The sequence below is a fragment of the Drosophila willistoni genome (assembly GCF_018902025.1).
Source record: "Drosophila willistoni isolate 14030-0811.24 chromosome 2R unlocalized genomic scaffold, UCI_dwil_1.1 Seg167, whole genome shotgun sequence".
In the NCBI taxonomy this organism is placed as follows: domain Eukaryota; kingdom Metazoa; phylum Arthropoda; class Insecta; order Diptera; family Drosophilidae; genus Drosophila; species Drosophila willistoni.
Window position 1 is genome coordinate 8,433,668 of NW_025814050.1, and position 14,773 is coordinate 8,448,440.

Sequence of the window (14,773 nt, forward strand, 5' to 3'; positions counted from 1 at the left end):
AGAGTTTTTCGCTCAATTGTTGAGTCGGTGACGCTTGTTTTTTTTGTTTTTCTTTTTAGGGTGGCGAATGGAGGATGGAGGGGCATACACATGCGATGGTCCGGAGCGTCAGCTCGAAACATGACATATAGGGTTCTTTAATTTTCATCAAATGCTGCTGTCCGTAGAGCCAGGCAGCAGGCACGAGAAACATTTGAGCGAGTTAAGCGTAAATTTGTCGCTAATTTCAATTTTGTCTCATTGTTGTTTTTTTTTGTAGACAATGGAATAGATTGAATGTGATAGTTTCATAATACTAATATGGTTATATAAAAGACACACACAAACACAGACAGACAGACACACAACTGACAAGTAGAAGCCCATTTGCTTCCTATTACTTTTCCCTATCTACCTCTGCCGTCCATCGCTGCGTATACTTAATTAATTTTGCGCGTGTGAAATCTTTAAGTGTTTGCCTTTGACTTCGATATGCAAACAAAAATTCTCTTTATCACACAATTTGTTTCCTTTTTTATACATACATATATTTGGCATAATGCACATAGCTTATTTTCCAATTAACCATTCTGCTGTCGGTTGATATTTATTTGCTTTTTACACGGATTTCGGTGCACATCGAGAGACCCCGTTCCCAGTTCCCAGTCTTTTTTGCAGGTGTAGTCGTATTCTTTTTTATTTCCGCCATTTGTTGTGAAAATTGCACAACGTTGTTGGTGTTTTTCTTCTTCTTATACCCTTTGCCTAAAAAAGTCTTAAGTGGACTTAAAATATTTAGCTGGCATACTCGAGTTCATTTCTCATCAAAACAAAGAACAAAGTCGGCTGGGTTTTTTTCCTAAAAATCATTTAACACATACAACTCAACGATTAAATAATAGAGCTTTCGATTAGGGATATTTATTAAAACAAGATCCTAAAAAATCATATATTTCCATGATTTTCAATAGGGCATTCCAACTTCGACCTACTGGAATTTTCATATGTAGGCCCTCTTGATTTTTGCAAAATGAAAATGGAAATGTATCTAAATAGAATTTTGTTGTGTTTTGAGCTAAACGTTGACAGGCTTGACTTCAAGGTCAAGCAAATTGTAATTAATGAAAATTAACTGAACTGAACACACACTTGTGACTGGACAAGTAAAATGGCAATAATGTGATTGTGTCTAATTGGGCTAATCGGATTGATAAATTGGAAGCTACAAATATTTGGAAAACGCAATCAGTGTGGTAATAATGATATTTTAGAATAAAAATGTATGGATTATGTCTTTTAAAATTTATGACCAGGCCAAACTAAAAGCAAAATTGTATTACTTTTATTTTAGATCTTTCTATTACGTAATTGTTATATAATGAATAAATATTATTAAAGAAAGAGAAGGGATATTTGTTTATTAGCTAAGGCTCCCCAGCAATATAATATTGCGTCCGTTCACATTTTTAAACATTATACATACATTTAAAATTAATAAATTTTGATAACGAGGATCCGGGTTCGAATCCCAGGCTAGTGTATGGATGTAGTTTTCGTCTAAGTCGAAGGCCTTAGTTGCTAGTGCTTGTACAATATAGTTAGGTTGATAGTTTAAAACTATATCCTATACTTTAATACAATACAATACCAATTTTGAATTGTTGATGAAAGTTCAATAGACATGCTCCCCTCATTTCTAGAAGTTTGTAGATTTTTCTTTATCTAGGGTTACATTCATGAAAAAAACATTTATTAAAGTATTAAGTTTATTTAAAGGCAGAAAGCAGAGCTAACTTCAACCATACCAAAACATTATTTAAAAATAAAATTTCTGCCGAAAAATGTAGTTTAGTGCAAAGTTTTCTATATGTATACATATATTATATAGGCACCTGATTATAGTGAAATTTAACACAGCCATTATAATCTAAACAAAATTGGAAAATAACAAACTGACACTGCCTTCAACTGATTGTCCCTATTGGGGCTATATTATATAGTCGTTCGATCTGGCTCAATTCTTCCTCGATATACAATGCCCGAAGTATTTAGAAGCTCAGCAGACTTAGCGCTCTAGGTCTAGGAGAAGTTGATCCAGACGGACGGAGATGATATGTTTTTTCTTATTTGTCCAGAGTTGGTTGCTTCTAAGCGTTAAACACTTCTGACCAATATTAATATAACCTTTTTGCAAGGGTTAACCAATTCCATAATGTCAATATCGAAAATGATATATTGATCAAAAGTTACGGTTTCAACATGACTTTTCTGACTAGTCATAATGTTTATTCTTATAAGAGTAAAGAACGCATTCTGTGATTAATTTTGTTAAAAGTTCTTGATGACAGTTTCATACTGTTAGATAATTATGCAAAAGTACAATGGTTAATTGAAGTAAGTTTTTCCGCTATGGGTTCTGCAGTTAATATTTTCTACTCTGCCCACAAAGCTCTAGACTTTTAAGTTTCTTATGTAAATGTTAGGTAGGATTTGTGTAGGTAAATGAATTCAAAAATGAATAATAAGTTGAAATACAAGATTTTTCAATCTACTACTTTGGGGTGGTGCAGACCCAAAAGAAGAGTCAGACTAACGTACATTTTGGCAAAAAAAAAACATTTGTTTTGCCAAATTAATGCATTTGTTGTATTCATCCAAAAATAGTATAGTAATAATCTTTGTACTCAGATAAATCTTATCTAACTCCTTTACCGTTTTCAGCATGATGACTCAACGTGTCGCAGACAGTTCAAGTAACTGATCCAAGGGTAAATTAGACTGTTTCGTTCACCTGAACTTTCCCAGTGCCACACAACAATATATAATATAAATAAATAAGCACAGCAGACAAAAAAAAAAAATGCTGTAGACTTTTGTTAGCTAATCATTCTTTGTTTTCCTTTTGTTTTTTGTTTTTTTGACTTTATCAGCTATCTCCGAGTGTTGTGGTACAGCATCTTCATGCTTCTGTTTATATTTACTTTTGCAGCAACTACTGAGAGCTCATTTCGTTGACAGTTCTTTTAAGATTTTTATGCTTAAATGGCTACAACCACGCGCGCCTTGGGATTTAGTTTTATATATCGAGTGTTTGTCTGCATCTTAGCTAACCCATAAAGTCGAAAGCCAAAAGGTAACTTGAACTTTTTTAAAGAGGTTTCTCAAATATTGGACTTAGGACAGCTAGTTTTGACTGCCTGAAAGATGCAATACACTATGTAATTTAGCTACCATTTTTTCACCCTACTTTTGTGTAAATCAGCAGAAGAAAACTACTTGATAATAGCCAATACCTGAAGCGGCTTAAGTTTGATAACCCCTGGAAATGTCCTTCTAAGCTTAGGTCTATCTTTCCAAACATGAAGAGATCAGCTTAATGCACAGATACAGGATTAATCTATCTTCTTTCAAAGTTTAAAAATAATCTGGCCAGAATTAACAGAGATACGACCGACTAGTTTCGGTCCTGAGATCCTGTAAGCCTGTTATCTCGAAACTGTATTTTGAAAACTGATTGGGAAAATGTTGAAAGTGTTTGAATTTATCTTTTTCGCAAAATTTTATTTGAAATTAATATTATCCAGAATCTAAAATAAGAATATTTTCACTCTAGTCTAAGTACATTTTTTTGGCGACATAGGAAATGAAAATTTGAGATACAATGTAAACTTTTGCTTTAACACTCAAAATTTAAATTTCAAATTTATATTTGCAAGAATTCGCTAAAAGATAACATTTGAAATATCCTGAAAATTTTTTCAAATTTAGGCCCTATGCCGGGGTTTCCATATTTTTTAATTAAACTTTCACTAAAGTACTTAATATATATTTATCTTTTACTGTTTCATAATAGAGTAAATATAAATTAGATTTTTGGAAAAATTACATTAAATTAAACTTGCTACATTAAGTTGGACATTTGATCTGCTAGTAACCAAACTTGGTTAACTAGTTCTTCATATCTGGTTTAATATTTGACAAAGTTTGATTACTTTCCTTTTCTCTTTGGATAAACTAAATATATTCCAGTTATATGCAATCAAATCGGGAATACACAAAGAAGTTGCATACACTTAATAAATTAACAAGTTTGGCTATTGAATTTTTGTAAAAATTCACAACAATCTTTTTGTGAGATGTATGAAAAATATACATTTTAAAATACATATATATAAACACGCTCTATATAGTATGTGTATTCTCTCTCTCTGTCTCTCTTAGTTTTTGATTGAAAATCGTTTGCTCTCAATTAGTTTAATTTGCACTTTTCAATTTTGATATCTGATAATGTCTCGAGCTCGATATTTCACAAATCGCATCATAAAGCGAGAGCGTGATTAAGTTTCTATATAGCAATTGACATATTCACAGGAATGATTAGCATCTTGGTTAGAATTTTCAAGTAATTTTGAGGTAGATATTATTTTTTTCAAACACACACAAAAAATTCATTGATATTCCTGCTTCCTCTTTGTTCATGAGGTTTGTGTTCATGTTAATCGATTTGTTTGATGAGCCAAACAGACAAACAAATATACATATAAACATATATCACTTGATATCATGTGAAATATGACTAACTCTGAACGAATTGGTTTAGCAGCAAAATGTACGCTGCTCCAAGGCCAAAAATTAGAAGTCAAACTTTGCAGAAAATAACCAAAAAAGCCAAAAAAAAACAAAACAATTTTTATTTGATTTTAAAAATACATTTTTTTTATGTCCCAATGTCCGAGATTGGGGAATGGTAAGGAATCGTTGGGTCTCTTTGTCTATTTTTGTGTTAATTTATTAATCATAAGAAATTATGGTTAAAGAAACAAAACCGAACAATTAAATACCCTCTGTAATATATAACTGACAAACTTCATCAACAATTTGTGTATTCCTTGTGACTTTGAATCCATCAGAAGAGAAAAATTTCGTTTATTCAAATAAATTCGTCGCACACAAAATGAGTACAATAAAAAATGCTATGAATCCAATGCCCCAAAGATCGGGCCAGATGCCGAGATACGGCTGAAAACAACAAACATGTATATACACACACACACACAGACGCACACATTCAAAACAAAATCCTAGCCATTTTATGTTTATTTGTTTGGACTTTATTTTCCGTTCATATTTGCTTGGCGCAAAAATTAAAAAAAAAGAATCACACAAAAGAACGAAACGCGCGATTTGATTTTTTAAGTGGTCCGACAATTAAATTTGAAAAACGCGAGACCGAAAATTGAAGAAACAATTTTATTTTGGGGTGGCGCTATGAATGAAAGATCTCCACATCTGCGCGTGTATGATAAAATATAGGTATATATATTTCTATATGGAAAATACATAAAAACGTACTTGCGTTTAAAAACCAATAAAAAATCATAGTTTATTATTGACTATTCTGATTTGTACTCTATACGCATAGAATGAGGCATATGGACATTGGCAAAAGATATATGTAAATAGGAGAAGGCAAAGTAAAAGGTACGGAGTGTGGAACATCAAAGTGTTAAACAATTTATACAATAAAATAGAATTTTGTATTCAAATGATAGAATTCCAATTATTTGGTTCAAGTTAGCCAAAACATGATATACATACATATGTATATCATATATGTGTTATTCCGATTAAATCCAGAGTGGGGATTATCGTATTTAAGCCCTAGCCTTTGTAAGAACTTAGATTTTACATGAAACTTGAAAAAGGATTCAAGCAGATAAGACAAATGAGATTTAAAGTATTTTTAGATTTTTTTAAATATCTTTTGTGCTGCCTATAATTCAAAATCTTATAGTAAGGAATATTGACCTCCAGCAGACTAAAACCCAGGTTTGATTTTTTTAAATATCATTATTTTTTAAATCTCATTTATCTATTTAAAATTACTTAAATTCTTAACTATCTAAAGTGTTCAGCTTAAACATTTTTTTAATTTCATTTACGTATTGTCCTATCTTCATAAGTCTTTTTATTCCTGAGATTTACGAGTTCAATTTCTTGAATTTCAATAAATTCATTCCTCAATTTTTTTCCCATTTTCTATTTAGAATTTAAAAATCCATAAACGTTTTGAGATTTATCTTGCCATTAAAATATTAATTGATTGCATTTTTAACTAATTTACGACAAATATTTTGTGATACATAAAATCTGTTTTTCAAAATTTCGCTGTCAATCTTATCAGCTATTTTTCGGCATTCCTCTCTGCCGAGAGGTGTGAATATTGTGTTTTGAATGTTTAAAAAGTTTGTGCTTTTTTTTGGGTTATATAAATAAATGTGGCAATTTAGATTTGCCTGCATACTTGATAAGTCAATGGTTTAATGGTTTCAGATAGTATATGTACATTCAGATGATCATACATAAATGTGTTTCAAAGCTTTCGAAACCATATCCCTTATCGCACTCCTATCCAACCCAACCCCTGAAAATCTAAAAGAAATTATAAAATACCTCAATCTAACCAATATTATGAACCTCTTATAAGATAAGCTAGCATAGCAAAATAATATATTCTAGACTAAGAAAATTGTATGAATTATATTAAAAGAATGAATATCTAAACATGAACCAGCCGAAGGCCTTAGCAGCTATGGCTGTCCTCCCTGTAGCTTAGATTTATCTATAAGCTAACATTGTACAAATAAATAAATAAATAAATGTATATATGCAAATAAACACAGGGCTATGGCAGGAATTAATGCAAGAATCGTTAAACTTTATTATGGTCAATAAAAACGATTGATGTTGATAGAATTACAAATTGTAGTAACGTAATCTTAAAGAATTTCTATTATTCTCTTAACAAATAGTTGTAGGAAAGACCTATTGGTAGGATTATATTGAGGCAGTGTCGGATTAAGTTAGCACAGGGCCTACAACAATCAAATTGCCACAATATAAGTTGCCGAGATTTTAATGCAATGAGAAAGTTAGAACTCGCCAATATCTAACCGAATTGAATTAGTTATATCTCATTCAATCACAATTTAGCATATTTTTTACCTTAAAAAATCAATTCATTTTAAGCCAATTTTTTAAAGGTGTTAAAAAATTTTGATTTTTGAGATTTTAAAGAAGATTGAAAAATTGCATTCTAACTTTTCTAATAAAGTCATGAACTTTTCAAATACTCTAAGAATTGAACAATGATTCAACATTTTAGAGTGGGACCCATGAATTTTCTAATCCTGTTGTATGACCTTAAATAGTAGCGCCAATAAATATATTACTAAAACCGTCTGTGAAATTAACGGATCTTAGAAATGCTATCTTTTAGTCCAGGGCAGTAAAAAAATAATTAAATTGTCAATTATCCTTTCCTAAAATAATAATTGTTCGTTAAATGAATGATAAATGATTTTAAGTCTTACAGTCAATGAAATATAAAAAATATTTAAGATTTTGCATTGTGGTTCTTACTTCTATTTAAAAATATCAATTCTCAAATATGCATAGCATATTTATCCAAAATATTATGATCGATCTTGATCAAAACTTTCAACTACTCAACTTAACCTAAAATAAAAGGGTAAAGAATTATTTCATGAGTTCTTTTGTTTAATTCATGTTGTAGATAAAAATCCCAAAATCTTATATAAAAAAATGTTTATTTACCACAAATAACTTTCTTATAGAAACTAAATAATCCTCAAAAAATTCAACCAAGTAAAGTTAAAAACTAAAATACCTTATAACTAAATTGGTACAAAAAAAAAAAAATATATACATAAGAAAAAATTAATTCTCTTAATATAGAACCAAATATAATTTTTTAAATTAATAATTCCGTAAAATAATTAAGCCCTTATCACTTTAAATATTTTATCTACTAACATTTCAATATTCTTTTATTTATATACATATATATTTAAAATATTAGTATAAAACCCACAAAAAAAATTGCAATAAAGATATTTGGTAAGGTTGGTGACTTAGGTATATTAGGAATATTGTAAACGTTAGTAAATTTCAGAAATACGACAAAAATTTTAAATAAAAAGTATGTTCTGCCAGAGCAAAATAACAATTATTTGTTTGTCATTTTAAGCCGCTGAAAGCTAATTAGATCTTTCATAAATATAGTTCTTGGAACATATAAAAAAACGTTTTGCCCTTTTTTCTTCATTTCTAAGATCTTTTCCAGACGGCCCACAAAAATTTTTGAAATTTTTCTCTTTACTTATTTCAATACTGAACGAAGGAATAAAAATCATAAAAGTGCATATTTTGTAGAATAAAGAGACTTCGATGGTTTAAAAAGTATAAAATGTTGGAGTCATTTATAAACCAATTTAGAAAGTTGCAAATAATGAAATTCAAAAAGTTTACCAAAGTCAGAAGAACATAGTCATTAAATATTTTTCTTTATACATAAAACTGAACCACATACCACAATCAGTTAAATTCGTTTGATGTTTTGTTTTTTTTTTTGTAATAGATATTTGTATATTTGTAATATGTATATATATATAATTTTGATTTAAATTAGATCTAGCAATATACACGGCTACATAAAATGTAATTAGCATTTTGTGTTGTTTTAATTATTGTTGTTTTTTACGCTACATATGTTAATAATTTATTTATATGTATAGGTGAATAGTTTGAGTGTGGTAACCACAGAAACAGAAATCATAAAATATTCATTTATCAATCAGGGGGAAAAGTAATTTTTAAAAAATACCTACTAATTAACACACACGCACACAGACATACATTTAAAGCCTTATGTAGCATACATACACATACACAAAACAAAAAAAAAAAAGAACAACAGCTTTTATGTTTTATTTTGCAGTTAAACCTATTAAACATTACATTTCTCATATGTATAAGTGTGTGTATATAAATATAATAAAAATATATCCCATATACATATATTTGTATGTATGGTATTTATATGTATGTATCAAAGGCCAACAAAACAACAAAGCCGAGAAGAACCGAGTGAAAAGAACATGGGATAAATGTTGGAAATGTTAAGGATGAGGGTTCGGGGTCGGGGGCATGGGGGTCCGAGGTATTAACAATTAACTAGACAGATAAAGGAGGCTCTTCTTCTTTGACTATTTCACACTCAATATATTGAATACTGGACCGATGCGCATGAAGACACGCCTAAGGACACTTCTCAATTCGGGCTTAAGGTCGAAGCACATCATATCGCAAAGCAGGCCATAATAGTTGGACACATGAGTGGCAAACTAGGAACGAGAGAGAAAGAGATTAGCCAAAAGAATAAGATACTAAAATCATTTAGACTTACCCTCGCATCGGACATTTTGAGCAGACGCGTTAATATGAGCAACAATATCGATGTCCAGGCATCTCGATGCGCCTCACTCTGTAGACTTAGATAGTAGGCCAATGCCTCCTGACACACTTGTACCAACTCCTGCTCAATGCCTGGCCAATCGCTGCGGCGATTCTCATCGCCGTACATTTTGAAGAAAATGCGCAGGACACAGGCCAAGGAAGCGGTCTCCTGTTTCAGCAAATTCGGTTTAACGGAACCCTTGAATCCAGCACGCCATAGCAGGCTCCTCTGATCGTGATCGCAATTGAAGTGTTTGGCGAACCGATGCGATTGCATTAGACAATCGGCCAGGTTTAGAAGCTGGCGGGTACGCAAATATCCATACATTCCCTGTTCCTCTCGCTGACAGTCCAGTAGTTGAGATTGAGAGCCACCACGACTGCCTGTCAGATCGGCAGCTGCCTGGGCCAATGTTTCGGCATCTTCTTTACGCGATGTGGCCGGGAAGAAGACAATGTTATCCATGGTCTGTATGAGTTCCAACTGGACCACGCATCGTATGTGCAATGCCTCGAAAAGATTGTGCTCCTGCTGCTGTGTCGGTCCATTGGAATGTGCAGCGACCTTGGGTCGCCAATTCAGCAAATCTTGGGGAAGGGTCGCATTAAAAATATCCAAAATACATTGACATGTCTTATCCCAAGTGACTTCATTGAATTTAAAGCCATTGGAAATGACCAGATTCTCCAGACAATTTGTGCCCGAACGTGCCAATTGTTCGTTATTCTGCTGAACACACCAAAGCAACTGGGCAAAGAGTTCCTCGAGCAGCAGATGACCAAGAACATCAAAATATTGCGTAAATACATCGATGATGGCATACAGAGCATGATTGCAGGTGGTGGTCATCCATTCGGACTTCTCGGTGACATGTTCAGGCAATTTCATATTATCGAATATACGGAAAATGACATTAAAAAGATCCTTCCACCAATTGGGCTTGAAGCTATCACCATAGGTCTTTACAATCTCAAAGAGCACGGTCAGTGCACGTGTGCGAACATCCAATTTACAGCGATTGACCACACAAGAGAGCGAGAAGAGCATGGGGAACCAGCCACGCACCCACACCCGATCTTCTTCCGCCACCGATGCATCATTCTCCATGCCAGCATGCTCGGCAAATAGGTGGGGAGCCTCGTTAACGCACTGGGCACATGTTCGAACCAAGCGTATGGCCTCCATGCTAGTATCCGGAAAACGAGCAGTCGCAAACTCGGACAGACACTTGACAGCATCCTGGAATGAGTCCACCATAATGGCGAATTGACGCTGATAAAGATCTCCAATGATTTTGCCCGTCGTCTGGAATGCCAATTCTACAATTGGCTCTTCATGATCGCCAGCGGCCAAATGGAAAATACTAAAGATATTTTTCCAACCCGATCGTATATTGTGAGCCTGGGAATTCACCATCTGAGCTATGCAGCGAACCACCATATCCCTGATGGCGGGTGAGGCATTCTTTTTCATAATATGCTCGAAGGGTCGCAGGAAATCCTTTTGAAAACGGAAATTACTAAATTCTCCCTTCTCCATAAACTTCATGGACAGCTGACGCAATGAGTCCAGGGCAAAGAATGAGATTTCCTCATTGCTATTACAGCCAACGGTATTAAAATGTTCGCCAAGCACTTGCCAGATCCGGGACCATTGCAAACGTATACGTTCCATATTATAGTAACTGATTTCCACAATCTTTTGTAGCGAAAACATGCGCGGCTGTGGTTGCTGCAGCTCATCCACCGATACCTGACAGAGAGCTTTCACGAAATCGACTATGGCATCACCATCCAGACGCATAGATCCCGTAAAGATGCGATCCACGGCCACTACAACACTTTGACTACTTGTCTCGCCTATGTGCTCCTTGACACTGGGATTAAGGGAATCCTTTAATGTGGTCTGGGCACCCGATAAAAACTGTGGCCGCACTCCTGTCCCAATCAATTGGGCCAATTCCAATTGACTGATGCATTTGACGATATCCAACCAACTGGGGCCCAAGTAATTGCCATCTGTATGAGCCACCATTATCAGAGTTTTAATCGTATCAATATTTTTAGCCTTCATCTCATTGATTGGTGAATTGGCATTAAGTAGGGTGAATCTCGCCAAGGCCTGAACATAGGCGTCCCGTTCGAGGGACATGTGGAAAATACATGCTATCCTTATGGCACACCTTATACCATCCAGGCACAAGGTTGCTATCTCTGGATCATCGCAATCCTGCAGGCCCACCGAAAAAGCAGCCAAAAACGGGGTCCATGCCATTTTGAACATCGGACGCACATGCTCCAAATGTTTGGCCGATGTAAATGGTGACTTGACATGCGATACCGATTGCATCAGATTGGTGGCCGTTGAGGATATGGCCTCCATTTCCATGTTCCATAGCAATTTACGTCTCTTTTCCGTAATGAAGGGTTGCTTGCCCGTCGGCTTGGCCACCAGGACAGCTGAATTGTTTTTCATTTTAATCTCATGCTCGGCAATCTCATCGTATATAGAGGATAGATACTCTTCGGGCAGATCTGATTTACTATCGCTAATGCCACGATTCATTTTAATATATTGCTCTTTGGTCATCTTATGCTTAACCTGGGGTGAATGCAGATCCGTAGTCAACATAATAATGCTAAAGGCCAACACATAGACGGTATCGGCACTCTGGAAGATTGGATTCTGTGGATTGCATTCGCAGTAACGACTGGCAAATTTCTCCATTAAACGATCGATCTTCTGTGCTTCGCCTGGCAGACGAAACTCCTCGAGTAGGATTCGCAGAGCTGCCACCACTTCCAGTTGACGGAAATTGAATGCATCGATATAGGCACACATCACCTCCTTGGAATGATCATCATTCTCGCCCAAATAATTGCCAATCACCGTCTTATCGAGACGTTCGTCCTCGTGCAACCATTTGGCAATGTCCTGCGGAGTGCCGCCCAGCAATTGTTTCTCCTGCAAAAATTGTACACCCTTTTGGGGTTTCTTATTGAACAACACAATGCCCGTTTCCATGACTTCTTTGCGCATTTTTCGCTCCTCTAGAGCTTCGGGAAGATCCTGCAGTTGCTCCTGATACGAATTTAGGCTATGACTCGATCCACTGTACACGGTCATGGCAGTTGCCGGAATAGTGTCCACTTGATCATCTGTCGGCGACACCACTTGTAACGGCGCCGGCATATTGGGATTCACATATAGATCCTTACTCCATTCGACCATACATTTTAATATGGATACCAAACATTCAAGGCCTCTAATTCGCATAGATTTCTCTTGCAGCGGATTGGCTCCCAGCTCTAGGGCTTGTCTGCCCTGTGCTATTTTCGATAAATCGTTCACCAGTCTCTCAAACAGATTGGCTGCCGAGAAATCACAATCGTAGTTAACATAAATATCCACCACAGACTGGGCATCGGCACAAATCCTTGTCAAGGCCTGTATAACCATCCATTTGTGCTCGAAACTACTTGAGCTGGCTTCCAGAATATTGAGGAAAATCTCCTTAAAGAATACCTCGATTTGTCGCTTTAAATGGACCTTGAAATTCGATAGCAAAGCCACAAATATTGAAAGCGATAACTCAAATACTTCCGGCACCAAACTGACTCCATTATTTGAAAGGGCCACGCATAGATATTGCTTGATGGCCATTATAAACATTTCGTTCGAACGAAAAACTGGGCCAGCATTCTGTAGGATCAGCAGCAGTAAATGAAGTGATAAAACCTTTGAACGCAATTCATGTGACTTGGGATCCGGATGACCATCTGGCAAAGGTTTCATTGATAGTTTACATAGTGCACGAAATACCAAAAAGGCATCCTTTTGCAGGATATGCGTGAATTTGGCTGTAACAACGGCATCGCTTTCACTGTGAAGCTCCACACTATCGTGATCGGAATGTGATGATGAGTCATGTCCATTGACTGCAGGTAACGACGAAGGATTTGCTTCCACATCAGTTCCACCATTTTCTTGGCCGCTCTCATCCTTGAAGGCCTCATTATAAGCGGCTGAAATGAAAATAAAAACCAAATGAATCTACAAAGAAAAGCAGTGAGCTGTTATCATTAATGGCCTAGCCCTAATCTGATAAAAAAAAAATTACCCTTTTGTATGACGAATTTTCAATAAATTAACACACCAAATCTATATACCAATTTCACTAGAGATAAGAGCTCAGTTTCCCACCTGTTATAATCTCAGCCAGCAACTCAGAGGCTATGACCTCGTCGCTATCTCCCGCTAGTGCTTCTTTGGATGCATCCTCGCCATTGGATTCCTCTGCAGAATTTATGCTGCCGTTTAATGAAGATGTCACTGGCGTCGGCGTCGTTGGTGGTAATTCATACACTTGATTCTCCATGCGGGCAAAGATGACATTCAACATTTGGGTGAGAGTGGCCCTGGCTGTGGTCTGATTAACCAGATTCTTGCTTGACAAGTAGATGTCATAGCAGGTGCGCACAGCTTGTAGTAGAGTGAACTCGTGTATCTCAACATGCTGAGAGGTGACCACTGTGAGCAGAGCTTTAATAATCTGCAATTGGACACCCTCATCCGTTTGGGGACCATTGAAGCAACCATAAATGGTTATAACAATGCGATCGATTAGCAAATGGCCTGGATTCGACGAGTCCTGTATGGAGCCCGTCAAATGGCCATAGGCAATTAATTTCTGTAAGCAATCCAGTGCAGTGACCACAATCCTGGGCGATCGACTCTTGCAGGCCAGTTCAAAGGGCAGGAAATAGGTTTCAGCGTTAATAATGCTGCCAGCATCGTTTTTGGGCAGCGGTAAGGCTGCACAGGGTAACTCATTGCCCTCGGCTATTTGGCCAGCTGATATGAGTTCCGCCTTGATTTGCTCCAAAGCCGAGTCGCAGGACTTTTTTAACTGCGAATGGTGGGAACGCCTGATGTCCTTGTCAGCAAGGATTTTCTCTAGAGCACGCACAATAAACATTTCCTTGGTTTTCGTGGAGGAACTTTGCATAGTGTGTGGTGGTCAACTGCTACTCCCAAGGTCGTTCCAATTTTGAAACAGTTTGGAAAAAGTAGTCACAGATTTTTTTTGGGGGGGCCAGCGCAACTGCAACTTTCTTATCTCTCTCGCTGTCTCTGCTCTGCTCGCTGCTCTTAAGCACCGATGTCAACTCTCGGCGGTCGTCGTCGGCGTGTTATTTGTGTGTCCTACGCATTTGCATATTGCAAATCTTTCACTTTATTAAGTTTCACAAAAATAAAATACAATGTGAAAAAACGTCATCAGAAGCAGGGCTGAAAAACCATCGATAGTTTCCCAAAAGCCATCGATATAATCGATAGAACCATCGATAGGTTTTTCAGCTCCAATCAGAAATGGCAGCAATATTGTTTCTAGGTCAACGAATATTTATATCAACAGCTGAAAACAATTGGCATAAAAGGTGTGAAACTTAACTAAAATGGTAGCGGACATTG

At 35.8% G+C, this 14,773-nt stretch overlaps 1 protein-coding gene across 1 annotated transcript; it reads right to left on the bottom strand.

The window, feature by feature from the left end:
• Window positions 1–8,860: 8,860 nt before the first annotated feature.
• LOC6644239 (brefeldin A-inhibited guanine nucleotide-exchange protein 1) lies at window positions 8,861–14,596 on the bottom strand. The gene is made up of 3 exons (XM_002067019.4): window positions 13,502–14,596; window positions 9,248–13,323; window positions 8,861–9,185 (listed from the first exon to the last, which is right to left on the bottom strand). The coding sequence occupies exons 1-3, from the start codon at window positions 14,304–14,306 to the stop codon at window positions 9,048–9,050; spliced, it is 5,019 nt and encodes a 1,672-aa protein (XP_002067055.1). The 5' UTR covers window positions 14,307–14,596; the 3' UTR covers window positions 8,861–9,047.
• Between the last annotated feature and the right edge of the window lie 177 nt (window positions 14,597–14,773).